Source organism: Anolis carolinensis, chromosome Y (assembly GCF_035594765.1).
Source record: "Anolis carolinensis isolate JA03-04 chromosome Y, rAnoCar3.1.pri, whole genome shotgun sequence".
NCBI lineage: Eukaryota > Metazoa > Chordata > Lepidosauria > Squamata > Dactyloidae > Anolis > Anolis carolinensis.
Window position 1 is genome coordinate 678,514 of NC_085848.1, and position 27,457 is coordinate 705,970.

General features: G+C 45.0%; 1 protein-coding gene across 4 annotated transcripts in view; it reads right to left on the reverse strand.

The window, feature by feature from the left end:
• Window positions 1–216: 216 nt before the first annotated feature.
• LOC134292958 (ubiquitin-conjugating enzyme E2 L3) overlaps window positions 217–27,457 on the reverse strand; it is a 56,248-nt gene continuing 29,007 nt past the window's right edge. For 3 of the 4 annotated variants that reach the window (XM_062958867.1, XM_062958866.1, XM_062958868.1), the window contains 3 exons: window positions 24,377–24,472; window positions 9,231–9,417; window positions 217–2,092 (listed from right to left, as the gene is read on the reverse strand). In XM_062958867.1, coding sequence (XP_062814937.1) covers window positions 1,938–2,092; window positions 9,231–9,417; window positions 24,377–24,472 — 438 coding nt within the window. In that variant the 3' untranslated portion in view covers window positions 217–1,937. The remainder of the gene's footprint in view (window positions 2,093–9,230; window positions 9,418–24,376; window positions 24,473–27,457) is intronic. The other variant, XM_062958869.1, reaches the window with a different exon arrangement.

Sequence of the window (27,457 nt, forward strand, 5' to 3'; positions counted from 1 at the left end):
TGAGATTTTCAATTGAAAAGATATTGAAAAGTATTTATCTACATACAAAGAGGCAGATAGCTAGATTTTGTACTTTGAAACAAACAAGAATGACTAATAAGTATAGAATAGGGTATGAAAAAAAGATTACCACACCAACAGATGCAAGTGACAGATGAGTAAATAAACATGATTCCTAGTAGGATATGTAGGATATACATACACGAGACTGACAGCTAACATGTGGAATTTCTGTTTATTTTGAATTTGTGTGAGCATGGTATAAATCAAACCAACTTTCTGTATATGAAAACACAACACCTGAAAATTTTGCTAACTGGCAGTGCTATCCATCAACCCTTCCTCCACTTTTAATCATTTACCAAAAAATTGCATAAGAACACTTAAAATAGAGATCCTTCACATCCAAGATATAAAAAGGATTTTCTAAAAGAAATATTATATGTTGGATTATGAAGCATCTTTAAACAGAGTGTATTATTTCCATGGATTTAAATCCAACTTTTCAGTATGGAAGACGGCTATACAAAACAGAATTCATAGTCATTCTGATGACCTGCTAACATCACAAGGTGGCAATTACAATTATACTTCTAGATTTTATATAGCCATCTATCTGTATGGAAAGATTTATTAACATAAATTTCTGAAAATTATAATATGTCCTCCTTTGTTTCTTAATATTCTATAGGGGTCAAATGTTTTCTTGAATCAGACAAGAACTCCAGAAATTTGTTTATGCTTAAAGCTTAAAATATTATTAATAAAATATAAAAATATTAACTGCAATTTACTTGCAACAGAAGTCATGTGACTGAAATGAAATTTATTAACATCTAATTCTAGAACATCTAGTTTCATAAAAATATTTTATAAATATGATCAACATAGCATTTGTTGGCCACTTACAGCTTAATGGAAATTTCTTGGATTTTCAACAATTAGATAAACAAATTCCTATGTTTTTAACAATTCAGTAAACTATTAGAGGAAAGTAAGAAAGAGAAAGGTAATTTGATAGAGATATGTATTCAAATGACTAGAAATCTAATTTTTGAAATTAAAATTTCCAGTATTCATTCTGTAACTCTTTCTCACAAGTGGGGATAAGATGGGGAACTTCCGTTTTCCATGTTGGTACATCTTGTTCTTTAGTGTGAAATTCTCAAATATGAATATTCAATGCTATACTGAATAATGATTATTCTAGACCCTGCATAGCTAGTACAAATAATATTTTTTTAAAAATTAAATCCCGTTTCTTTGCTTTTTCAACAATTCTCAGAAGCATATTGATTTTTCAAGCACACATAGCTTTGAGTTTCCCATTTAATAAAATATACTAAAGTAAATCAGAACAGTTGTACCTAACAATGGAAATCAATTCTAATTTTATAGAGTACATGTTTTGGATTTATTGTCTTATGAGAAATCAAGGACTAAGTTCCAAATTGTAGATTGCAACATTTAAAAGAGACTGGACAATCTGATTCTTTTTCTTTCTCTCTCTTTTTTTTTTGCTTTAGCAATTTAATTTTTGTAAAGATATCAGTGTTTTTAAGGGGAATGAAGAAAAGAAAAAATGGAATGGAAAGGAAAATAAGAAATAATAGTTAAATCCTTTAGAATGTCCCAGGGAAAATTATAGGTCTAATATATTTTTAAAAATTCTAAAAAGGAAAAAAGATACAGCCTCTGTTAGTATACGAAGCAATGATTTTAAACAAAGAAAGCAGTTCTAGAATTTCTTGAATTTTTAATATTTTTACAGATTACCTAGACCACTTTTGATTAAGAAACTGTAGAAAGTTAGTAAAGCCATAAGCTAACAATGGGAGGTGGCACTTGTCAATTTTCCAGAGTCCTGTTTGTGGTGTGTCTGAAATGTACTGCTCCAGGTCTTCTCACACACATTGCTAACTGTACTTCAGATTTTTTTAGTCCACTGGTCGCTTCTCACCATATTTCTTTGTAAACTCTTCTGCATTCTTACAGAATTTTTTACGGTCTTTAGAGTATTCTTCAGCTAGGTCAGCTCGAAGTGGATGCTCAGGCTGAGGATCATTCACCAGTGCTATGAGGGACTGGATTACTACCATGAAAAACAGGATAAATTGACAGATTAGGAGACATTTTGTTTTACATCTGCACCAAAATAAATAAATAAGCAAATACTTAGACATTACCTTAGTAAACAAGCCAATAACTTCCCAAACTCATAAACGGTTGACCTCTAAACTGCTGTTCTAAACTATGTGTGCGTGGACTACAAAAAATTGGCATCATCTGGATTTTAAAAATCTCACTGAGACATAGATCACTCCAAGTGTAACCTTGATCAAATCATTGTCTCTCCTAGCATCAATTTCTGTGAGTTTATAGAAGAACAAAAATAAATCTGAAATAAGGACAGTTCTACTTCCTTGTAAAAAAGTTCTAAACAAACTGCCTAACATTTATAGACAGGTGTAAATTTTTCTGCCTTATGGACTTCTATCAAGTGAAGAAACAACACTACATATTTAGAACATCAATTAACTGTAACTTTTGTGTGTTGTGAACTGTGGTAAAAGAATTTAATCTTTCCTGCAGCTGATGTCTGCACTGAACCATCTAGGAATTCATAGGAAATGAGTATGGCCATCTACCTATTTCAAAATTGATATTTTTAAACTGTACAAGATACATAATGGATTTTCATACCTTTTTATTTTTTTATTTTTATTTGCATAGACAATCAATTTATTTCATTCAACAGATTACTGTCCAATCAAAGTTAATTATGTTTTTAAAAAGCATTAATGGAGGGGTATACCCTATTTTGGAGAAATAGACCAAACAAGATAGGGGGTAGAGTAGCATTATATTTCAAAAATATTTACACCTATGAAGAGATGCAAGACCTCAGTCCTGGAAACCAGGATGAGAGCATCTGGATAAGAATTAAGAGAACAAAGACTGGAAAAGATGCAGTTGTGGGGGTCTACTACAGACCTCCAAGCCAGGCAGAAGAACTGGAAGTATCCTTCCTTGACCAGATAACCAAACATGCAGAAAGAAGAAACATAATGGTAATGGGGATTTCAACTCTTCTGATATTTGTTGGAAAGCAAACTTTGCCAATAGTACTGGCAAGTGATGGGGTGCATCTCACACAAGTAGGAAAACATCTTTTTGCACACAGACTGACAAACCTCATCAGGCACACTTTAAACTAGATCCACTGGGGGAGGGGAACAACAGCCTGGCGAACACTATATTACCCACGACTACAGGGAACCGCCAAAAGGCTAAACGGAGGGCTGCACAAACACAGCAAGGACCAAGTACGGAAAGCACAATAATCCCAAATAAACAGCTCAAGGGGAGGTCACAGGGGCTTACATGTCTTTACACCAATGCTCAGAGCATGGGAAATAAGCAAGACGAACTCCAACTCTTAGCACAACACCATACATACGATGTCATAGGCATCACTGAAACCTGGTGGGATGACTCCCATCACTGGAATTTAACCATTGAGGGCTATAACCTCTTTCACAGAAATAGAACAAAGGGGAGAGGAGGGGGAGTAGCTTTATATGTCAAAAACAGTTACGTTGCAGAAGAAATGCAAGACTGTAATCCGGAAAACATCTGGATAAGCATCCGGGAAAGCATCTGGATGAGAATCAAGGGAACCGGGACTCAAAAAGATCTCGTCGTGGGTGTCTACTACAGACCTCCGAACAAAGATGAAGAACTTGATGAAGCCTTCTGTCAGCAGCTGACCAAACAGGCACCAAGAAGAGATATAGTAGTCATGGGCGATTTCAACTATCCCGATATCTGCTGGAAAACAAACTCGGCCAAGAGTACAAAGTCCAACAAATTCCTCACTTGCCTTGCAGACAGTTTTATGGTCCAGAAGGTAGAAGAGGCAACAAGGGGATCGGCTACTCTTGATCTAATCTTAACAAATGTGGAAGACCTGATCAACACAGTTGAAGTGGTCGGATCCTTAGGGGCAAGTGACCATGTGCTCCTGCAGTTTGTGATACAAAGGAAGGCTGAAACTAAGACAAGTCAAACACGCATTCTGGACTTTAAGAGAGCTGACAAGGGAGTTAAGGATGGATGGGAGTTTTTCAAAAGTGAAATACTCAAGGCGCAAATGCAAACAGTGCCAACAAAGAAGAAAAATAAGACAAGTGCGAAGAAGCCAGAATGGATGTCCAAAGAACTTCTAACCGAGCTAAGATGCAAAAGTGACATGCACAAGAAGTGGAAAGGGGAAGAAATCACCAAAGAAGAATTCAAACGTATAGCCAAGTCCTGTAGGGAAAAGGTTTGCAAGGCTAAAGCGCAAAATGAGCTCAGGCTTGCCAGGGACATAAAAAACAACAAAAAAGGCTTTTCTGCTCATGCAGGTAGAAAAAGGAAGAACAAGGAGGCGATAGGGCCATTGCAAGGAGAAGATGGGGTGATGGCGACAGGGGACAGGGAAAAGGCAGAACTGCTCAATGCCTTCTTTGCCTCGGTCTTCTCAGAAAAAGAAAGCCATCTTCAACCTCAGCAACACGGAATGGACGAAGGATTGGGGGAAATCCAACCCCAAATAGGGAAACAAGCTGTCCAGGACCACTGGCCTCTCTAAACGAATTCAAGTCCCCAGGGCCAGATCAGCTACATCCAAGAGTATTGAAGGAATTAGCGGAAGTTATTTCAGAACCACTGGCAATTATCTTCGAGAGTTCTTGGAGAACGGGAGAAGTCCCGGCAGATTGGAGGAGGGCGAATGTGGTCCCGATCTATCTTCAAGAAGGGAAAAAAGAACGACCCAAACAATTACCAATGTCTGGTCAGCCTCACATCGATACCAGGCAGGATTCTGGAAAAGATCATTAAGGAAGTGGTCTGCAAACACTTAGAAACAAATGCAGTCATTGCTAATAGTCAACACGGATTTACCAAAAACAAGTCATGCCAGGCTCATCTGATCTCTTTTTTCGACAGAGTTACGAGTTGGGTCAATACAGGGAATGCTGTGGATGTAGCCGACCTGGATTTCAGTAAGGCCTTCGACAAAGTCCCCCACGACCTTCTGGCAAGGAAACTAGTAAAATGTGGGCTAGACAGAACTACGGTTAGGTGGATCTGCAATTGGCTAAGCGAACGAACCCAAAGGGTGCTCACCAATGCGTCGTCTTCATCATGGAAAGAAGTGACAAGTGGAGTGCCGCAGGGCTCCGTCCTGGGCCCGGTTCTGTTCAACATCCTTATTAACGACTTAGACGAAGGGTTAGAAGGCACGATCATCAAGTTTGCAGAGGGGACCAAACTGGGAGGGAGAGCCAACACTCCAGAAGACAGGAGCAGAATCCAAAACGATCTTGACAGACTAGAGAGATGATTGGCCGAAACTCACAAAATGAAGTTCAACAGGGACAAATGCAGGATACTTCACTTCGGCAGAAAAAATGGAAATCAAAGACACAGAATGGGGGGCGATGCCTGGCTTGACAGCAGTGTGTGCGAAAAAGACCTTGGAGTCCTCGTGGGGAGGAAGGGGAACATGAGCCAGGAATGTGGTGCGGCGGCTAAGAAAGCCAACGGGATTCTGTCCTGCATCAAGAGGGGAATAGCGTCTAGGTCCAGGGAAGTCTATTCCTCCTTGGCCAGGCCACTTGACCTGGAATCCCACTGTGCCCCATTCTGGGCACTGCAATTGAAGGGAGAGGGTGACTCTAAGCTGGAAAGCGTCCAGAGGATGAGGGAGGCTCAAGTGATCAAGGGTCTGGAGAACAAGAATCCCCATGAGGAGCGGCTTAAAGAGCAGGAACTCTCTCTCTGCCCCAGGGGAGTGTGGTGGAGAGAGGCTCCTTCTTGGGAGGCCTTGAAGCAGAGGCTGGGTGGCCATCTCTCGGGGGTGCTTTCAACGAGATTTCCTGCTTCTTGGCACAATGGGGTTGGACCGGGTGGCCCATGAGGTCTCTTCCAACTCTGCCGTTCTAGGATTCTAGGATTCTAAGTCCAACAAATTCCTCGCTTGCCTTGCAGACAATTTTATGGTCCAGAAGTTGGAAGAGGCAACAAGGGGATTAGTTATTCTGGATCTGATCTTAACCAACACGGAGGATATGGTCCATGGAGTGGAATAATACTAATACTACTAATAATAATACTTTATTTATACCCTGCCACCATCTCTCCAAGGGGACTTGGGGCGGCTTACATAGGGCAGAGGCCCAACAACATAATTAAACAAAAACAACATACATACAATTCACAGTATAACAAAATAAAAACAAAATACAATATATATATATAATAGTTAATAATATCAGTCAACGACCAAATACAGTTCTGTCGTCTACATAGATGGAGGAACTGAAACATCTATGCAAGAATACAATGATGAGATAAAATGCATAGATAATAAAACTAAGGACCTAATAAAATACCAGATAATACCATCTGGGGCCGATTAGTTAATGACTGTCTGACCGAAGGCCTGCCGAAACATCCAAGCCTTCAGTTGTTTCCTGAAGGAGGATAGAGAGGGAGCCATCCTAATCTCCCTGGGGAGGGAGTTCCAGAGTCGGAATGGCCGAGAAGGCCCCCCCCCCCTCTCTCTCTCTCTCTCGTCCCCACCAAACACAGTTGTGAGGAGGGCGGAAGCGAGAGGAGGGCCTCCCCGGAAGATCTCAGCGACCGGGTGGGTTCATAGGGGACAACGCGGTCACGAAGATAGGCAGGTCCAGAACTGTTCAGTGGAAGTGAATGGAAGTGGTGGGGTCCTTAGGAAAGCTTGGAAAAGATCATGATTGTGGGGAAAATGGAAGGAAAAAGGAAGAGAGGCTGACAAAGGGCAAGATGGATGGATGGTGTCCTTGAAGTGACTGGCATGAAGGAACTGGGGGAGGCGGTGGCCGACAGGGAGCTCTGGCATGGGATGGTCCATGAGGTCACGAAGGGTTGGAAACGACTGTGTGATTGTTGAAGAAGGACCTGTGAGGGCTTTAAAGGGATAGCCCAAGTTATAAATTATTATTTTTTATTCCCTGAAGTGAAATAGAACACTGAGGGACACATTAGGAACAGGCTCCTTTGGTCATTCAGTCCATGATAGCATCAGGATCCTTAATCGCACCGATGCCTCTGCTTACAGCCTTCTTTTCCTCTGTTAGTATTGATGATGCTGAAGAACAAAGCATCCTGTCTATCAGTGTGCATGGAACTGTTAGCATAGTGTTAATTGGTGGTGAAGTACTTGTTATTATTATATTTTTAACTCTAACCTGCTTTTTAACAGTGTTATCTAGGTTTCATACATAAAACGACAGTGCAATTAATTTTGTGACATGGGGAATCCCTTGGATATGAATCAAATACCCTTTCAAGGTCAATAAAAGTCTATACCTACAAGCAAATTGATTAGTTGGAAAGCTTGCCTGTCAGAGGAAGCTGAAGTAACTTCCAATACAAAATACCTTTTGCATACCACATGATTTTAAAATTTTATTTGCTAATAGGCAATTCTAATATAGGTTTATCATTCTAATGTGAACAATCCAGTTCTTCAGGATTATTTAGAATATTTCTGAAACGAGTTATAAAATTGAAGTTAAAAGTGGTGGAAAGCAGAAAAGAAAGCAAAAAGGCATATACAAACTTAAGAATGTACCATATATACTCGAGTATAAGCTGACCTGAATATAAGCCGTGGCACCTAATTTTACCACAAAAAACTGGGAAAACTTATTGACTTGAGTATAAGCCGAGGGTGAGAAATGCAGAAGCAACTGGTAAATTTCAAAAATAAAAATGGTCTCTGCCCCTTCCTTCCTTCCTTCCTTCCTTTCCTTTCCTTTCCTTTCCTTTCCTTTCCTTTCCTTTCCTTTCCTTTCCTTTCCTTTCCTTTCCTTTCCTTTCCTTTCCTTTCCTTTCCTTTCCTTTCCTTTCCTTTCCTTTCCTTTCCTTTCTTCCTGAGTGCTTGCTTTGCTTCCTCTTTATCCATCCTGGGCCCGGTTCTGTTCAGGATCTTGATTAAGGACTTAGACGAAGGGTCAGAAGGCACGATCATCCAGTTTGCAGAGGGGACCAAACTGGGAGGGAGAGCCAACACTCCAGAAGACAGGAGCAGAATCCAAAACGATCTTGACAGACTAGAGAGATGATTGGCCGAAACTAACAAAACGAACCTCAACAGGGACAAATGCAAGAGACTCCACTTTGGCAGAAAAAATGAAGTGTATTATTAGAAACTGGGATGGCACATTTTGGGGCTTTTATTTCAGTGTTTCTGCATGAAAGGAGGTGGGGACTGGACTACATGGCCTTTGGGGGTCTCTTTCTACATCATCACATCATCATCATCATCATCATCATCATCATCATCATAGGCTGGGCTTGCCACCTTTGTTAGCTTTTATTGTGGTTTTCCTGCATGGGAGCGGGAGAGGGTTGGACTACATGGCCTTTGGGGTTCTCTTCCTACTCTATTCTTACCTGCATGGAGCATGCTTTCTCTTGAAATCCACAAGAAGCAGGTGAACAATTTCAACAGAAAGCAGGAAATCATGAAAATGAACAAAGTCTGTCTCCCAGTATTTAAAAACTCTACAATCATAACAGTAAATAAGGAGCAAGACTCAAAAAGCAGGGGAATTCCAGACAAGAATCAATCAGTAAGTGGTGTTTATATATCTGTGGAATGTTCAGGGTGAGGAAAGAATTCTCTGGAGCATGCCTACACTCCCCTCGCTCCCCACCCCTTCCCTCCTGACTCTCACCCAGTATGGCTGGGACAACACAGGAGAACGGAGGGGAAGGGAAGGGGGGGGGGAGGAAGCAAATGCAGCCTCCCTGGAGCATGCCTTGGTCCAGGGACAACATGCAGCCTCCCTGGAGCATGCCTTGGTCCAGGAAGTGAAGAGGAAAAGAAGGAGAAAAAAGGCAGTGAAAGAGCTAAGCAGACTTGCCTCAAATTTCTCTTTTGCAGGAAGGCAAGGTTGGCAACCAGCAGAGCGACCATGGAGGGGTCCTGGTCTTTAAGCCCTACACTTTCCTGCCAGGACCCTCACCCAAGTATTAGCCAAGGGGAACTTTTTCAGCCTTCAAAAAGGGCTGAAAAACTCGGTCTATACTTGTGTATATATGGTAATTTTGATTTCCAACAGCCTAAAGTATGAGATAGTTAATCAATCCTATTTTTGGGAAAATTGGGTTCATCATTTGAAAACCTTTACCTTGATCAGTTTTGGTGGCCGGTTTCCAGTTTTCGGCACTAATTACTGGAAGACAAACTTGCCCTTTTTCATCAATGTTAGGATGATATATCTTTGTTTTAAATGTAATCTTTGGTGGTTTAAAAGGGTACTCTGCAGGAAAGTTGATTTCGATTCTGAATGCTCCTTTGTCATATGGAGGATTGTCCTGCAACAAAAATATCAAGAATGGGTCAAGACTGCAATAAATAAATAAATATATTATTATTATTATTATTACTAAAATATGGTGGTTCATCTGAAGCAGCAAAGGGAAAATGCGGGGACATGGAAATCTAAGCAATTTAACTGAAAGAACAAAACTGATAGCAGTGACCTAAGAAGAAAAGATGCAGCAATACAGATTTTAAAAAAAGAACCAAGAAGCCCATGGTCCACATGTACCCATGTTTAGAATTGCATAGTTCATTATAATTATTTTTAGTATTGCAACAAATATGAACAAGATACAAGTGGCTTTCTAAAGATAATATTCTTGCCAAATTCTTGGGGCTATAGAGCTTGATTCACAACACCAAAAAAAAAACCCCCAAAGAATTAATTCTCATCACCTGCCCATACAGATGTGCACTCAAATAAATTATTATGTTGTGAAAAAAGCCCCCACACAGGCAGGTGACACTTCAAAGGGAGCATCCACAGCTGATCCTTCAAAAAAGGCTTTTTTCACCATGTAATACTTTCCACCATATGGCAATCACCCCTTTTATAAATCATTTTTATTATTTATACAACAAACACATTTTTATATAAACACTGCATACACTATCAATATAAACATCAAACACATTAAAACAGGACTATATTGTTCAAGCTTCAAACACTTTCAGTATAGCCTTCTTAGATCTGATCATCTTGTCTACTCAAAGTTTTCTTAATCACAGATAAATAAGTTGATTCTGCCATTGAAATAAGATATTTATCTTCAAACCCCCTATATTCTGCGGTATTATCATCTTATATTACAGGGTCCCCCTGGGGGAGAAGAGTGATATCTGAATTAAATAAATAAATAAAAGTCATTCAACTGCTTCCAGACTTTGCCAGGTGAAGCAATTAAGTTATGATACTATGAAATTTATCAATCTTACAGATGAGAGGGGGGGGGGAGCGCAAATGGAGTGTGTATATACAGTAGAGTCTCACTTATCCAACATAAATGGGCTGGCAGAATGTTGGATAAGTGAATATGTTGGATAATAAGGAGGCATTAAGGAAAAGCATATTAAACATCAAATTAAGTTATGATTTTACAAATGAAGCACCAAAACATCATGTCAGACAACAAATTTGACAGAAAAGGTAGTTCAATACGCAGTAATGGTATGTAGTAATTACTGTATTTATGAATTTAGTACCAAAATATCATGATGTATTGAAAACATTGACTACCAAAATGCGTTGGATAATCCAGAACGTTGGATAAGCGAGTGTTGGATAAGTGAGACTCTAGTGTATTTTTAAACAAGCAATGCATGGAAGTGGAAGAAGGCAATAGAATAGGAAGGACAATTTCAGGCAAAAATGGGCATGATCAAAAACAAAGATGGCAGGGACCTAACAGAAGCTGAAGAGATCAAGAAAAGGTGGTGAGAATGTACAGAAGGAAGGATAATAATATCGAGGATGGCTTTGACAGTGTGGTGAGTGAACTAGAGCCAGACATCCTGAGGAGTGAGGTTGAGAAGGCCTTAAGAAGCATTGCTAATAACACGGCAATATTCGCAGGGACCCAAACAGGTGTGGGACGGGAAAGAGAAGAAAGGAGAAGGGAAAACTGCAATCTGTAGGTTTGCATTGCACAAAGCTCTTCCATTATTGGTCTTTTCTTCCATCCCTAACCCTTTCTGGTGGAAGAGGGGCAAAATCTTTTCCAGAGTGGTGTCCCTCCAGCACCAAGGAAAACTTTTTGCTCTTTCCTTCCTCAAGAGAAGGTGGCGAGAATGTACAGAAGGAAGGATAATAATATCGAGGATAGTTTTGATGGTGTGGTGAGTGAACTAGAGCCAGACATCCTGAGGAGTGAGGTTGAATGGGCCTTAAGAAGCATTGCTAATAACAAGGCAGCAGGAGACGACGGGATCGCAGCTGAACTGTTAAAATCTTGAAAGGTGACGCTGTCAAGGTGATGCATGCCATATGCCAGAACATATGGAAAACTCAAGAATGGCCATCAGGTTGGGAAAAAATCAATGTATGTCCCCATACCAAAAAAGGGAAATGCTAAAGAATGCTCACTCTTTCATACAGTGGCCCTTATTTCCCATGCCCATAAGGGAATGCTCAAGATCCTGCAAGACAGACTCCAGCAAGACTGGAGCAAGAGTTGCCAGATGTCCAAGCTGGGTTCAGAAAAGGCAGAGGAACCAGAGACCCAATGGCCAATATCCGGATGCTGGATCATGGAGGAAGCCAGGGAGTTTCTCTACTTCTGCTTTATTGACTATTCTAAAGCCTTTGACTGTGTAGACCATAATAAACGGTGGCAAGTTCTTGGTGGTCTGGGGAGACCAAGTCCCCTTGTCTGTCTCCTGAGGAATCTGCCTAAAGACCAAGTAGCCACAGTCAGAACAGACCACGGAACAGGAGACGGGTTCCAGATTGGGAAAGGAGTGCGGACATCAGGGCTGTGTCCTCTCACCCTCCCTATTCAACTTGTACGCAGAACACATCATGCGACGTATGTGCGGGGCTTGAGGAATCCAGGGAAGTCATGCTCCCCCTCTATTCTATTCCTCCTTGGCCAGGCCACTTGACCTGGAATCACACTGTGTCCAATTCTGGGCACTGCAATTGAAGGGAGAGGGTGACTCTAAGCTGGAAAGCATCCAGGGAAGAGCAACTAAAATGATCAAGGGTCTGGAGAACAAGAATCCCCATGAGGAGCGGCTGAAAGAGCTGGGCATGCTGAGCCTGCAGAAGAGAGAGAAGGCTGAGAGGAGACATGATGAGAGCCATGGATCAAGATGTGAGGGGAAGGGAGGAGGGAGACCAGGGCGCCATGGGACAAGGGCTGCAAAGGACAGGAAGGGAAGGAGATTCCGCCTGAACCTCAGGAAGAACTTCCTCACCGCGAGAAGGGCTGTTCGGCAGTGGAACTCTCTCTCTGCCCCAGGGGAGTGTGGTGGAGAGAGGCTCCTTCTTGGGAGGCCTTGAAGCAGAGGCTGGGTGGCCATCTCTCGGGGGGGCTTTGAACGAGATTTCCTGCTTCTTGGCACAATGGGGTTGGACCGGGTGGCCCATGAGGTCTCTTCCAACTCTGCCGTTCTAGGATTCTACGATTCTATGATTCTAATATTAACATTAACGGCCTCAGATATGCAGATGATACCACGTTGATGGCTGAAAGCGAGGAGGAGCTGAAGAGCCTTATCACCGAGGGGAAAGAAAGAAGAGAGTGCAAAAGCCGGGCTGCAGTTAAACATCAAGAAAACCCAGAGGATGACAACCAGACCGATTGATAACTGGCAAACAGGCAGGGACAGACTTTATATTTCTAGGCACAAAGATCACGGCAGACGCAGACTGCAGCCAGGAAATCAGAAGGAGTTTCCTTCTTGGGAGGAGAGCAATGGCCAACCTCGATGAGAAAACAGTGAAGAGCCGAGCCATCCCACCGGCAACGAAGGTCCGCATAGTGAAAGCAATGGTCTTCCCCATAGTAACCTATGGACCATAAGGAAGGCTGACTGAGCGAGGGAAGGAAGAGAGGCGCTTTTGAACCCTGGTGTCGGAGGAAAATCCTGAGCGTGCCTTGGACCTTGGCAAGGAGATCCCCCCAGTCCATCCTCCGGGAAATAATGCCCAATGGCTGCTCACTGGAGGGAAGGATACGAGAGGAAAAGATCCAGGACTTTGGCCACATCATGGGAAGACAGGAGACCTTGGAGTGATGCTGGGGAAAAGGGGAGGAAGAAGGAAGAAGGGCCGACCAAGGGCAAGATGGACGGACGGTATCCTTGAAGGAAATGGCTCCACCTTGAAGGAGATGGGGGGGAGGGGGGGCACCGCCGACAGGGAGGTCTGGCCTGGGTGGGCCAGGAGGTCACCAAGACACAGAAGCAAAAAATGCTACGGTCAGCGAAGGACAAGAGGGATCCTCTCTCCTCTGGAGGAGTCTACTGGATACCATGCAGCTGTGGACAAGTCTACACAGGGACCACCACACTCAGCAGCATTGCCCAGACACGAGTCAAGGAACATGAAAGGCACGGCAGACTCACTCAACCAGAGAAATCAGCCATAGCAGAGCCCTTGATGAACCAGCCTGGACACAGGATATTATTTGAGAACACAGAAATGCTTGACCTCTCCAACGACTATCACGTCAGACTACACAGAGAAGCCATTGAAATCCACAAGCATGTGGGCAGCTTCATCAGAAAGGAGGGAACCATGAAAACGACAAAATCTGGCTACCAGTATTACAAAACTCAAATATCAGAACAGTAGATGGGAAGCAACACTCTGAAAACAAAAATTCCAGACATGAATCAACCAGGGACAGCTAACGACTCTGAAGAAAGGATGCCCCCAGGCAGGAAGAAGCCAGGAGATGAAGCTATTCAATGCTAATTAAAGTGATTAATTACAACATTCACACTGGCCTCCAACTGACAAAGAGTTCTTCTCTCGCCCTGGACTTTCCACAGATATATAAACAATCCTTGCTTAGTTTCTCCATATACCTCACAACCTCTGAACACACCTGCCATAGATGTGGGAGAAACGTCAGGAGAGAATACTTCTGGAACATGGCCAGACAGCCTGGAAAACATATAACAACCCTGTGATCCTGGCCATGAAAGCCTTCGACAACACATTAAACAACATCAGAACCTGAGACTGGATAGTATGGACCCCAAGTTCTGCTGTCAGTGCTTGGACCAAGGTGTTTTTGTCTGTTCCAAGTATTGTCCTTAAGAGGCAGCCCTGTGTCTGTTCCAGAAGGCTACCTTCATTTGACCCCACAGTTCTGCCCCATAGGATAATACAGGCATGTTTTCGGCCCTGTAAACTTTTAGAATAGGGAATATACTGGTGGCCTGGTTGTAGGTTAGCAATTTATAAAGTACTAGCTGTGCCCGGCCACGCGTTGCTGTGGCGAAGTCTGGTGGTCTGGGAAATAAAGTATTGGGGAATTGGTGGTAGTTAAGGTCAAGGGTCAAGGTTTTCCCCAGACATTAAGTCCAGTCGTGTCTGACTCTGGGGGTTGGTGCTCATCTCCATTTCTAAGCCGAAGAGCCGGCGTTGTCCGTAGACTCCTCCAAGGTCATGTGGGATGACTACATGGAGCAGCGTTACCTTCCCGCCGGAGCAGTACCTATTGATGCACTCACATTTGCATGTTTTCGAACTTCTGGGTTGGCAGAAGCTGGGGCTAACAGTGGCTAACCCTAACTGGCTCTCTCCGCTCCCCCAATTCAAACCTGCGGCCTTTCAGTCCAGAAGTTCAGCAGCTCAGCGCTTTAACACGCTGCGCCATCAGGGGATATTATTTCCTAAAAATTGTGAATATACAATGTTTCTGATTGGTTTTTTTTGTTTGTTGGAGGCAAGTATGAATGCTGCAATTAGGAAAAATTCTATCCCAGTAATTATTTCATATTAAAGTAGAATCTCACTTATCCAACATTCACGTATATAATGTTCTGGATTATCCAACGCAGTCTGCCTTTTCATAATCAATGTTTTTGTAGTCAGTGTTTTAAATTCATTGTGATATTTTAGTGGTAAATTTGTAAATACAGTACAGTAGAGTCTCACTTATCCAACATAAACGGGCCGGCAGAATATTGGATAAGCGAATATGTTGGATAATAAGGAGGCATTAAGGATAAGCCTATTAAACATCAAATTAGGTTATGATTTTACAAATTAAGCACCAAAATATCATCTTAGACAACAAATTTGGCAGAAAAAGTAGTTCAATACACAGTAATGCTATGTAGTAATTACTGGATTTATGAATTTAGCACCAAAATATCACAATATATTGAAAACATTGACTACAAAAATGCGTTGGATAATCCAGAACGTTGGATAAGCGAGTGTTGGATAAGTGAGACTCTACTGTAAATACTACATAGCATTACTGCGCATGGAACTACTTTTTCTGTCAAATTTGTTGTATAATATGATGTTTTGGTGCTTAATTTGTATAACGATTACCTAATTTGATGTTTAATTGGCTTTTCCTGAATCCCTTCTTATTATCCAACATATTCACTTATCCTGCCGGCCTGTTTACGTTGGATAAGTGAGACTCTGCTGTATATTTCTCATCTTATATTATCTGCTCAGAACTGGATTATCTGAGGCCCCTTCTTCACAGCTGTATAAAATGCACACTGAAGTGGATTATATGGCAGTGTGGACTCAAGATAATCCAGTGCAAAGCAGATAATATAAGATTATAAATGGGTTATAGAGCTGTGTGGAAGGGCCTTGAGTCTACACTGCCATATAATCCAGTGCAAATTAGATAATCTGTGGAAGAAGCCTAAGTGAGGCCTAAATCTGCCTGTCCCCTAACTGAAGCCTGGCTGTCCCTTGGTTGCTAGGCAACCAAGTGGGCAGAGATTAGCCCTCTAAACTGGCAGCAATTGGATAAAAAGAATTATTGCTCTCCCTGTAATTAGGACTTTATTTTTCTTTTCTTTTTGTTGTATCAACCTGGAGGCGTGGATGATGGGTTGTGTTGTCAAATTTCGAGGTTGCGGGGCCTGTACTTTTGTTGTTTTGTCCACTGCCCTGATGCCATCACTCTTTTATATATATAGATATTTTCCTCCCAACCCTGCTCTACGCCTGCGAAACGTGGACGGTCTACAGACGTCACACCAAACTCCTGGAGCGTTTCCATCAGCGTTGCCTCAGGAAAATCCTGCCAATCTCTTGGGAAGACAGGCGGACAAAGGTCAGCGTGCTTGAGGAAGCAATGACCACCAGCATTGAAGCCATGCTCCTACGCCATCAACTCCGCTGGACTAAAGGCCACGTTGTCCGAATGCCCAAAGATCACCATTGTCTCCCAAAGCAGTTGCTCTACTCCGAACTCAAGAACGGGAAACGTAATGTTGTTGGGCAGGAAAAGAGATTGAAAGATGGGCTCAAAGCCAACCTTAAACACTGTGGCAGAGACACTGAGAGAGAACTGGGAAGCCCTGGCCCTTGAGCGCACCAACTGGAGGTCAGCTGTGACCGGCAGTGCTGCGGAGTTCGAAGAGGCACGAACGGAGGGCTTGAGGGAGAAACGTGCCAAGAGGAAGAAGGTGCGTCAAGCCAACCCCGACCGGGACCGCCTTCCACCTGGAAACCGATGTCCTCACTGCGGAAGGGAGAACATGCGGGTCAAGAATAGGGCTCTTCAGCCACCTAAGAACCCACCCCCAAGATGGAAGACCATCGTCCTCGAGCTACGAGGGATCGCCTAAGTAATATAGAAGTATGGACAAAGTAACTGCCTATTATGGAATGGTTTGAAACAAAGAATTACAGAGTGGAGGAGAAAGGAAAGCTCCAGAGGGGCCAAGAGCAGGAACTCCCCGGAACATCTTCATCTATGAACTGCTTGATAGAGGGAGAAACATTCAGACAGGTACATTGGACCAAAGCCATTTAAGGCTTTATCGGCTAAAGCCACACTTCTGCTAGTTCCTTCAATACTCTTGGATGTAGTTGATCCGGCCCTGGTGACTTGAATTGATTTAGAGCAGCCAAGTATTACTGGATGACTGGTTTCCCTATTTGGAGTTGGATTTCCCCTAATCCACTCCATGTTGCCTCCCTGTCCCGTCACTATCACCCCATCTTCTCCTCACAGAGGCCCTATTGCCTTTTTTTGTGAAAGAGGTTATAGCCCTCAAAGGTTACATTCCAGTGATGGGAGTCATCCCACCAGGTTTCAGTGATGCCTATCACATCATAAGCGTGGTCTTGTGCTAAAAGTTAAGAGTTCATCTTGCTTATTCCCCATGCTCTGTGCATTCGTGTAAATATATGCAAGCCTCTGTGACCTTGCTAGTGATTCAGCTCTAGGATGTGGACAAGGTGCTTTGAGAAGTGAGAGCAACTACATGCACCCTAGACCCTTGCCTATCCTGGCTTATAAAAGACTAGCTGTGCCCGGCCACGTGTTACTGTGGTGTTGTCTGGTGGTGTTGGTGAGAACTTGTTGAGGTAGTGGTGGTATTGAATGTCTGTTGTATGGTTGTCTTTGTGTTTAGTATGCATTTGGTTGTTTGTGCACTGTGAAAGTGGTGAGGGTAGAGGGGGTCTATGTCCCTGTGTAGAATTGTATAGTATTTATACATTAAGTCCATATGTTGTGAATGCTTGGATTGTGTCCTCCTGCATCGTAGAAAGAGTTGGGCTGAATGGCCCTTAGGGGTCTCTCCAAACTCTTGGATTCTATGCTTCTATTATCATCATCATCATCATCATCATCATCTTCATCCTCATTATTATGTAGAGGCTGGATGGCCATCTGTCGGGAGTGGTTGGGTTGTGTCCTCCTGCATGATATAAGGAAGTTGAACTGGGTGATCCTTAGGGGTGTCTCCTAACCTTAGGATTGTATGATAATCTTCTTCTTCTTCTTCTTATTATTATTATTATTATTGAGAGGGTGGCTGGCCATCTGTTGGGAGTGCTTAGATTGTATCGTCCAATGGCAGAGTTGGGTTGGACTGGATGGCCTTTAGGGGTCTCTTCTAACTGTCTGATTCTATGATTCGATTTGTATTATTACTGTGCAGATCTTGGATGGCCATCTGTCAGGAGTGGTTGGATTGTGTCCTGCATGATATAAGGAAGTTGAACTGGGTGATCCTTAGGGGTGCCTCCTAACCTTAGGAACGTATGATATTATTATTATTATTATTATTATTATTATTATTATTATTATTGAGAGGCTGGGTGGCCATCTGTTGGGCGTGCTTGGATTGTGTCCTCCATGGCAGAATTGGGTTGGACTGATTACCACAGTAATTATTTCATATTACAGTAGAATCTCACTTATCCAACATTCGCTTATCCAGTATTCTGGATTATCCAACACAGTCTACCTTTTAGTAGTCAATGTTTTTGTAGTCAGTGTTTTAAATTCATTGTGATATTTTGGTGCTAAATTTGTAAATACAGTAATTACTACATAGCATTACTGAGCATTGAACTACTTTTTCTGTCCAATTTGTTGTATAACATGATGTTTGGTGCTTAATTTGTATAACGATTACCTAATTTGATGTTTAATAGGCTTTTCCTGAATTCCTTCTTATTATCCAACATATTCACTTATCCAACGTTCTGCCAGGGTGTTTATGTTGGATAAGTGAGACTCCACTGTATATTGATAATCATATATTATCTGCTTAGAACTGGATTATCTGAGGCCCCTTCTTCACAGCTGTAGAAAATGCACACTGAAGTGGATTATCTGGCAGTGTGGAGTCAAGATAATCCAGTGCAAAGCAGATAATATATGATTATAAATGGGAAATATAGCTGTGTGGAAGGGCCTTGAGTAGTCTACACTGCCATATAATCCAGTTCAAATCAGATAATCTGTATCTTATAGGCAGTGTGGAAGAGGCCTGAGGCCTAACTGTGCCTGTCCCCTGGGCTGAGTAGGTTGCTAGGAGACCAAGTGGTAGAGCTTAGCCTTGTAACTGGCAGCAATTGGATAAAAAACAATTATTCCTCTCCCTCTAATTAGGACTTTATTTTTCTTTTCTTTTCTTTTCTTTTTGTTGTATGAACGTAGAGGCATGGATGAGGGGTTGTGTTGCCAAGTTTAGTGTTTCTGGGATGTGTAGTTTTGTTGTTTTGTCCTAGGCCAAAATTTGTTTACCCTTTTATATATATAGAAGCCAGAGGGGGTTTGGCAGAGTGGGAGAAGGCGGTGGTTAATGCCTCCCTCCGGGAAGGCAGTTTTCCAGCCAGTTTAAAACAAGCCATTATAAAACTGCTGTTGAAAAAACCATCACTGGACCTCACTCAATTGGTGAGCTATCGGCCTATTTCCAATCTCCCCTTTTTGGGCAAGGTCCTGGAACATGTGGTGGCCTCACAACTCCAGGGATTCTTGGTAGACACTGATTTTCTGGATCCGGCGCAGTCTGGTTTCAGGCCCGGGCATGGTATGGAGGCAGCCTTGGTCACCTTAGTGGATGATATACACCGGGAGCTGGACAGGGGAGTGTGTCCCTGCTGTTTCTGCTGGACCTCTCAGCAGCCTTCGATACTGTCAACCATGATATCCTTCTGGAATGCCATGCAGGAATGGGCCCTGGAGGTACTGTTTTGTAGTAACTTGAGGGTTGTTCTCAGAAGGTGTTGTTGGGGGACAACAACAACAACAACAACAACAATAATAATTTTTAATACCCCGCCCTATCCCCCCAAGGGGACTCGGGGCTGCTTGCATGGGGCCAAGCCCAGGCAAAACAGACAATATAAAACACAACAATAAAAACAAAGCAATCAACAATAAAGCAAGTCATAAAACAAATAAAATCATAGAAAACAAACATGCTTGATAAAATCCTGGGTTGGCTCCTAAAAGGAACTGGGCCATAAAAGTGCTAGTAGTATCAGATACAATTGGGGAGAGGACGATACAAAATCATTGTCCCATTAAAGTGCTGGGGAAGGCACAGGGCCGGCCGGAGATATTTTTTTATGTAAAGCGGGGGTGCTGAAAAGCGCCCCCGCCACCGGCGCCCTGGCCCCGCCCAGCGTGCCCTGGCCCCGCCTCCCACGCTGCGTGGGAGGCGGGGCCAGGGCGAATAGTGAGGGGGCGGGGCCAGAGTTGGCCCCGCCCCCGTGCCCTGGCCCCGCCTCCCACGCAGCGTGGGAGGCGGGGCCAGGGCACGCTGGGCGGGGGGGCGGGGCCAGAGTTGGCCCCGCCTCCCACGCTACCCCCGCTCGCCCGTCTGGCCTTTTGTAGCAGGCCAGACTCAGTCTGGCCTGCTACACAAGGCCAGACGGGCGAGCGGGGGTAACGTGGGAGGCGGGGCCAGCTCTGACGCCGCTCCCCCCCCCCGCCCAGCGTGCCTTGGCCCTGCCTCCCACGCAACGTGGGAGGCGGGGCCAAGGCACGCTGGGCGGGGGGGGGGGGAGCGGCGTCAGAGCTGGCCCCGCCTCCCACGCTACTCCCGCTCGCCCGTCTGGCCTTTTCTAGCAGGCCAGACGGGCCAGGGCGCACTGGGCGGGAGGCGGGGCACCGTCAGGGCGGTGCCCCGCCTCCCGCCCAGCCTGACGGCGCCCCCCCGGGCCTGCGCCCGAGGCGGCGGCGTCAGCTGCCGCATGAGTGGGGCCGGCCCTGGGAAGGCATAAACAAAGGAGGCTAAAGAAATAAAGTGCGGTAAAAATAAAAATGGGCAACTGGTCAATCCTTTGCTATGGAAGGAAATCACCAAAGGCCTGTTGGAAGAGCCAGGTTTTCAGGCTCTTCCTGAACACATCCAAGGTGGGGGCTTGCCTGATCTACCTGGGGAGCGAGTTCCAGAGCCGGGATGGGGGCCACGATGGAGAAGGCCCTCTCTCTCCCTCGTCCCCACCAACCGCGCTTGTGACGGAGGCGGAAGCGAGAGGAGGGCTTCCCCCGACGAACGAAGAGACCGTGCAGGTTCATAGGGGGAGAGGCGGTCACGAAGGTAGGGGGGTCCCGAACCGTGCAGGGCTTTGTAGGTGAGTACCTGCACCTTGAATTGGGACCGGAAGGTGAACGGCAGCCAGTGGAGCTCCCTAAACAAGGGAGTAGACCTCTCCCTGTAGGTTTAGTCTGGCTGCTCCGTTTAGTCTGGCTGCCGGTTGTTGGACTATTTGTAATTTCCGGGCCATCTTCAAGGGCAGCCCCAGGTAGAGCGCATTGCAATCGTCCAGCCTAGAGGTGACTCAGGCGTGGACCACCATGGCCAAGTCAGACTTCACGAGGTACGGTCGCAGCTGGCGCACAGGCTTTAGTTGTGCAAAGGCCCTCCCGGCCACGGCCGACACCTGAGCCTCAAGAGTCAGCCCCGAGACCAGGAGGACCCCCAGACTGCAATGGACCTGCGCCTTCGGGGGGAGTGCGACCCCGTCAAGCACAGGTGGCCACCCAATACCCCGGTCAGACATGCGACTGGCCTCGAGGACCTCTGTCTTGTCGGGATTAAGCTTCAGCTTATTCGCCCTCACCCAGCCCATCACAGCCGCCAGGCACTGGTCCGGTACCCGAGGGGCTTCCTTGGAGTTTGGTGGAAAGGAGTAGTAGAGTTGGGTGTCATCTGCGTAGAGATGGCACCCAACTCCAAATCCCCGGATGACCTCACCCAGCGGTTTCATGTAGACGTTGAAAAGCATGGGGACAGAATGGAACCCCACAGGTGTCCCCCAGCTTCACCAACTGGGAACGGCCCTCCAGGAAGGACTGGAGCCACTGCAGAGCAGAACCCCCAAGGCCCATCCCAGAGAGCCGTCCCAGAAGGAGACCATGGTCGATGGTCTCGAAAGCCGCTGAGATGTCCAGGAGAACCAGCAGGGTCACACTCCCCCTGCCCAGCTCCCTGCGGAGGTCATCCACCAAGGCCACCCAAGCCGTCTCGGTGCTGAACCCAGGCCTGCAGCCGGACTGCGATGGGTCCAGAAAATCGGTGTCATCCAGGAAACCCTGCAGCTGAGAGGCAACCACCCGCTCCAGGACCTTGCCCAAGAAAGGCAGGTTCGAGATTGGTCTGAAGTTGTTTAAAATAGAAGAATCAAGGGAGGTCGAATCAAGCCTTATATATAAAGATCTAACTTATATATCTTATATATAAATATCATATAAAGATATCACCTGATATCTGTCGGGAAGTAGCAGCCAGCAATTAAAGGACCAAAGCTCAATGATCTCCAGGACTGATAACCAATATGGGCTATGACCAAGCCAAATCTCTGATTAAGTAACATATAACTGACATTGAGTTCTAATTAGACTTAGCCAATGCCTCATGCTTTATTATTGATGGAGTCGGCAGGTTTTATACCTCTCCTATGATATATCTAGAGGTTCCTAGCCATTGGAACCTGTTTAAGGAGCTCCACTGGCTGCTTTTTATTTTCCGGTCCCAATTCAAGGTGCAAGTTATCACCTACAAAGCCCTGAACGGTTTGGGACCCCCCTACCTTTGTGACCGCCTTTCCCCCTATGAACCTGCACGATCTCTTTGCTCATCGGGGGAGGCCCTCCTCTCACTTCCACCACCCTCGCAGTTGCGGTTGGTGAGGATGGGAGAGAGAGAGAGAGAGAGGGCCTTCTCCGTCGTGGCCCCCCGGCTTTGGAACTCGTTCCCCGGGGGGATTAGGCAGCCCCCCACCCTCCTCTCCTTTCAGAGGAGCCTGAAACCTGGCTCCTACTAAGCAATAGACCCTCAGGTATGCTTTCTCAGGATTACACTTAGCACTTTAAGTACTACACGTGCTGTGTAATTACCCCTCCCTGATGACTTGACATTTTTTCTGCACCTTGGCCCAGATCTTTTGATCCAACTCATGATTTTAACATTATTTTGTATATTGACCTTTTATGACTGTTTTATCCATGTTGATGTTTTAACTGTTGGCTGATTTATTGTTTTTGTTTTGATTTTGTACTGTTGCGTCCGGGCATGGCCCCATGTAAGCCGCCCCGAGTCCCTTTGGGGAGATGGGGCGGGGTATAAGAATAAAGTTGTTATTATTATTATTATTATTATTATTATTATTATTATTATTGGAAGGCTTTCATGCTGGCCCATTCCCAAGCCTTCCCAACTGCTGTATTGGAATGTCATTACTGGAAGACCCCATACACTGAGAGACTGTGCCTGTGACTCAGAACACATAGAGAAAACGGAACATGTGCTTCTTCAGTGCCTATTCTAGAGAGATATTCGATCCCCCCTCATTATGCCAAGGATATACAAACCACCCAGGGTGCTCTGGACAATCTTACATCTCCCTTCTGCTTTCAGATAGAACTCAACTATAACTTATAACGTCTCCACAGTGGTTAAAATACTGCAGTCAATGACTAATAGCACAAGCTAGTACAAGTCAAGATTTCAACTAGCAGGAAATTGGGATTATAGTCTTTTAATTATAGTATAGATGTTGCTCTCTCCTCTATTAGACAGGATTTCCTTTCCCTGTGCCTCATGAGCACAACAATTTCCCTTCAGGCTCCCTCTTTTAATTCCACCAATTGTGTTGGGTTTTGATATAATCCTGTATATGGCTTGTCCTGATGTCCTGGCAATGGACTTATTTTAAGGTTTTAGAGTTTCAAAGTTTTGAAGTTTTAAAGCTCTACATTCCCTGACCCTTAGACCTGATGTGTTTGTCCGGAACTGGGCCCCTCTTCTTATGAACTGGTCACTGACCATAATACAGAGAACTTGAAAGGACCAAGGCATTGACATCTCCAGCCATCCCCTGTCTGGATATCAGACAGAAAGGCAATGCCTTCAATCAAGAAACAGCTTTCTAAGATCCACAGAGATACTCACAGGAACACTTCAGCAAGCAAGAGTCCAAAGTGGCAGGCTAAAACCTGGAAACTCAATCAGTGGCTGAGACCAGATGAGACTCCCTCCTGGGCATACAGAAGATGAGGCAACTCAGAAGGCACTGAACAGACTGCGCTCTGGCACCATGGGATGCAGAGCTAATCTTAGGAAATGGGGCCACAAAGTGGAGCCGCAACATGCAAGTGTGGAGAAGAGCAAACCACAGACCACCTACTGCAATGCAGTGTGAGCCCTGCCATAGGCGGGGCTTTCTCAGAGCTACAAGAGGCACTCTAAGTGGCCAGCTTCTGCTCAAAGGAAATTTAATATCATGCCAAGTTTTTAATTTTGTTTGTGGTTTTAAATACATTACAAATGTACCCTCAATTCACTTCTGACACAATAAATAAATAACGGTCAGATTTTTTTTTTATACTAACAGATTCATTAAATTGTCACAAATTTCTTTGAATGTAAGATTTCAAGAGTTCATTACAAAGTACATTTGTCAATTTCTTTGGAAAATTTATCACAAATATATAAATAATCCATGTAATATTTTCAAAATGGCAGCAGGCTGCTTTTTACACTCACGGGAACAATAAGACCTTGCCAAGTCAATAAGTTAGCTTCATCAACTTGGATATTACGGAAGTTCTTCATTCCACACTTGCGGATTTCTTCTAGTTCCTGTAAATGAAGCACAGTACAGATGACACATTATCAAGTATAGCAGAAACAACTGGCTGCTAAGTTTTATGAAAGCTCAAGTTTTTCTTTTCAAATATTTATCCATTGTAGGCAGTGACAGCAAATTAGTTTCTGCTGTAGAGCCCCCAAGAGAAGTAGGTCTGTGTATGGGAATTCCTACGATCTCGGGGAGGGGGAGGTATGACGGTAGGCGCAGGCCGAATATTAGAGGGAGGCTGAGTCGACGGAAGACTCGGCCCCCCTCTGACCTGCGGCCTATCCCCAAATGCACCTATGACAGGCGACCAGTTTCCTCCCCTCCTACCCTGGTGTTAGTGAATGCTAGGTCCATAAGGAATAAAACTGCTACTATCAGAGATTTTCTTACTGACCAGGGAGCTGACCTAGTGTGTATCACAGAAACTTGGATCCAAGAGGGGGATGAGATCCTACTCCAGGAAATAACGTCTCCATGTTATGTAATCACCCACCAGATGCGGAGTGGGAGGCGGGGTGGGGGGGTGGGGGGGGTGGCTATGCTCTCCCGAGAAAGCTGTTCTCTTAGGGCAGTTCCTGTTGTGGACATCTCTGGCACTGAATGTGTTGTTCTGGTGTGGGATTCCCCTGAGAGCATGGCCTTTCTGCTGGTGTACCGTGCGCCTATCCCAGCTGCTCGAGACTGTCGGAGTGGTCCTTGAGGTTCCCCAGACTTGTTGTCCTGGGGGACTTCAATGTCCACGCTGATACGGACTCTTGCTCAGCAACGGCTACGGACCTAGTGTCTACCATGGAGACACTAGGACTCTTGCTCTGCAGTACTGGGCCCACGCATCAGGCAGGACACACGCTAGACTTGATCTTCAGCGCAGGAATTCAAGTTTATTTATTTCGTGTCAAAAGCATTGCACGGCAAATACATTTCAAAATGATGGGGGGGGGGGGAAGGAAATCACAAGCAACGAAATAGTTTTGGACCAAAAGCGGGCAACAGCAACCGCATTGTCTGTAGCTTTAAACAACTCCTCCTCCGTACATGAGGCAGGGCATTGTGGGCAAGCAGACATATGCGGAGTTGTTTGTTCTGCTCCACAGTCACACAAGGTTGAGGATTCCTCCAGGTAGTGCCATCTTGCCAGGTTCCCTTTAGATCTGCCCACTCCGATTCTCAGTCTGTTTAGGGACTTCCAAGTTGCCCATTCTTGGTCTGACCCTGAAGGAAGACCCTCATGGCGGGTCATCCAGTTAGAATTGCCAGGTTTAGCATTCAATTAGTTAGAATTCAAGTGACCCAAGCCTCTAGAGCTTGGGTATGTATATATACTTGTAAACCGCCCTGAGTCCCCTTCGGGGTGAGAAGGGCGGTATATAAATGTCACAAATAAATAAATAATAAATAGAGGTTCCATGGTCGGACCACTGTGCCCTGAGAGTCAGGCTGGAGCATGCCTACCCACCTGGCAAGGGTGCCGAGCTGATTTGGGCTCGTCCAAGAAGATATATGGAACCTAGTAGGTTCCAGAATGCTCTGAAAGATCTGGAGCCTGTCAGCGACTCAATCGATGTGCAGGTGGACACGTGGAACATCAGGCTGTCCAATGCACTCGACGAGATCACCCCTAGACGCCCTCTCCAACCCCGCCGAAATCGGTCTCCTTGGTTCAACGAGGAACTTCGATCGATGAAGCGGGAAAAGAGACGGCTAGAGGGCATGTGGCGAGAACTTCATGACAGAGCCTCGAGATCAGCTTACAGAGCATTTATGGAGTCCTATGAGCATGCTACCATCGAAGCAAAGAGAGTATACTATGCCTCTTTGATAGAGTCCGCCAGCTCACACCCGGCAAAATTGTTCAAAATAATTAGATCTCTAACAACGGTTCCTACCAACCCAAAAAGTGATGATCAGGCCCCTTCAGCCGAGGCTTTTCAAAGCTATTTTGCTGACAAGATCTCACTACTACGCCGGGACCTCCCGGCCACAACTGATACAATGAGAGAACTTGAGACTCCGTGGCCACTTGCTGGGCCCACTCTCAACCAGTTCATCCCACTGGACGCAGAGGCTCTCGATAGGCTCATAGCTGCAGCTAGACTGACCACTTGCTCCCTCGACCCGTGTCCCTCCTGGTTGGTAAAATCCTGCTTGGAGGGATTACGTGAACCTCTGTTGAAGATAATAAACAGCTCCCTTGAGCAAGGAGTCTTTCCAGAGGGTTTAAAAGAGGCGGTAGTCTCTCCTCTGCTGAAAAAAACAGATTTAGATCGTTCGGTTCCCTCCAGCTACTGCCCAGTTTCGAATCTTTCATTTCTGAGCAAGGTGATTGAGAGGGCAATAGCGGTGCAGCTGCAGCAGTTCCTAAACGACACAGCCGGACTGGATCCTTTCCAGTCTGGCTTCCGTGCGGGGCATGGGACAGAGACTGTATTGGTTTCCATCATGGATCATCTCCGATGCCAGCTTGACCAGGGCGGGTCGGTGTTGCTTGTGTTATTGGATCTCACAGCAGCATTTGATACAGTCGATCACAATCTTCTGACCCACCGCCTTGCCGTGGCTGGAGTTAGGGGGACAGCTTTAAATTGGCTGGCCTCCTTTCTTCACAACCGTGGCCAGCGAGTGGAGAGGGGAGGCCTGGTCTCTGTAGGTCCCCTCTACATTGTGGGGTTCCTCAGGGGGCCATTCTCTCCCCTCTGTTGTTTAACATCTATATGCGACCACTTGCTCAGCTGGTCCGAGATTTCGGGCTCAAGTCTTATCAAAATGCTGACGACACTCAGCTTGTGTTAAAGATGGAGGGCCGACCGGAGTCTGTACCCAACTGTTTTCATCGGTGCCTCGAGGCCATTATTGGATGGTTGCGTTCCAGTAGGTTGAGGGTGAATCCAGCAAAGACGGAGATCCTATGGCTGGGCCGACCGGGCAGTGGGGAGATCCGGTTGCCAACCCTGGATGGCGAAGTGCTACGCCCGTCTTCACTAGTAAAG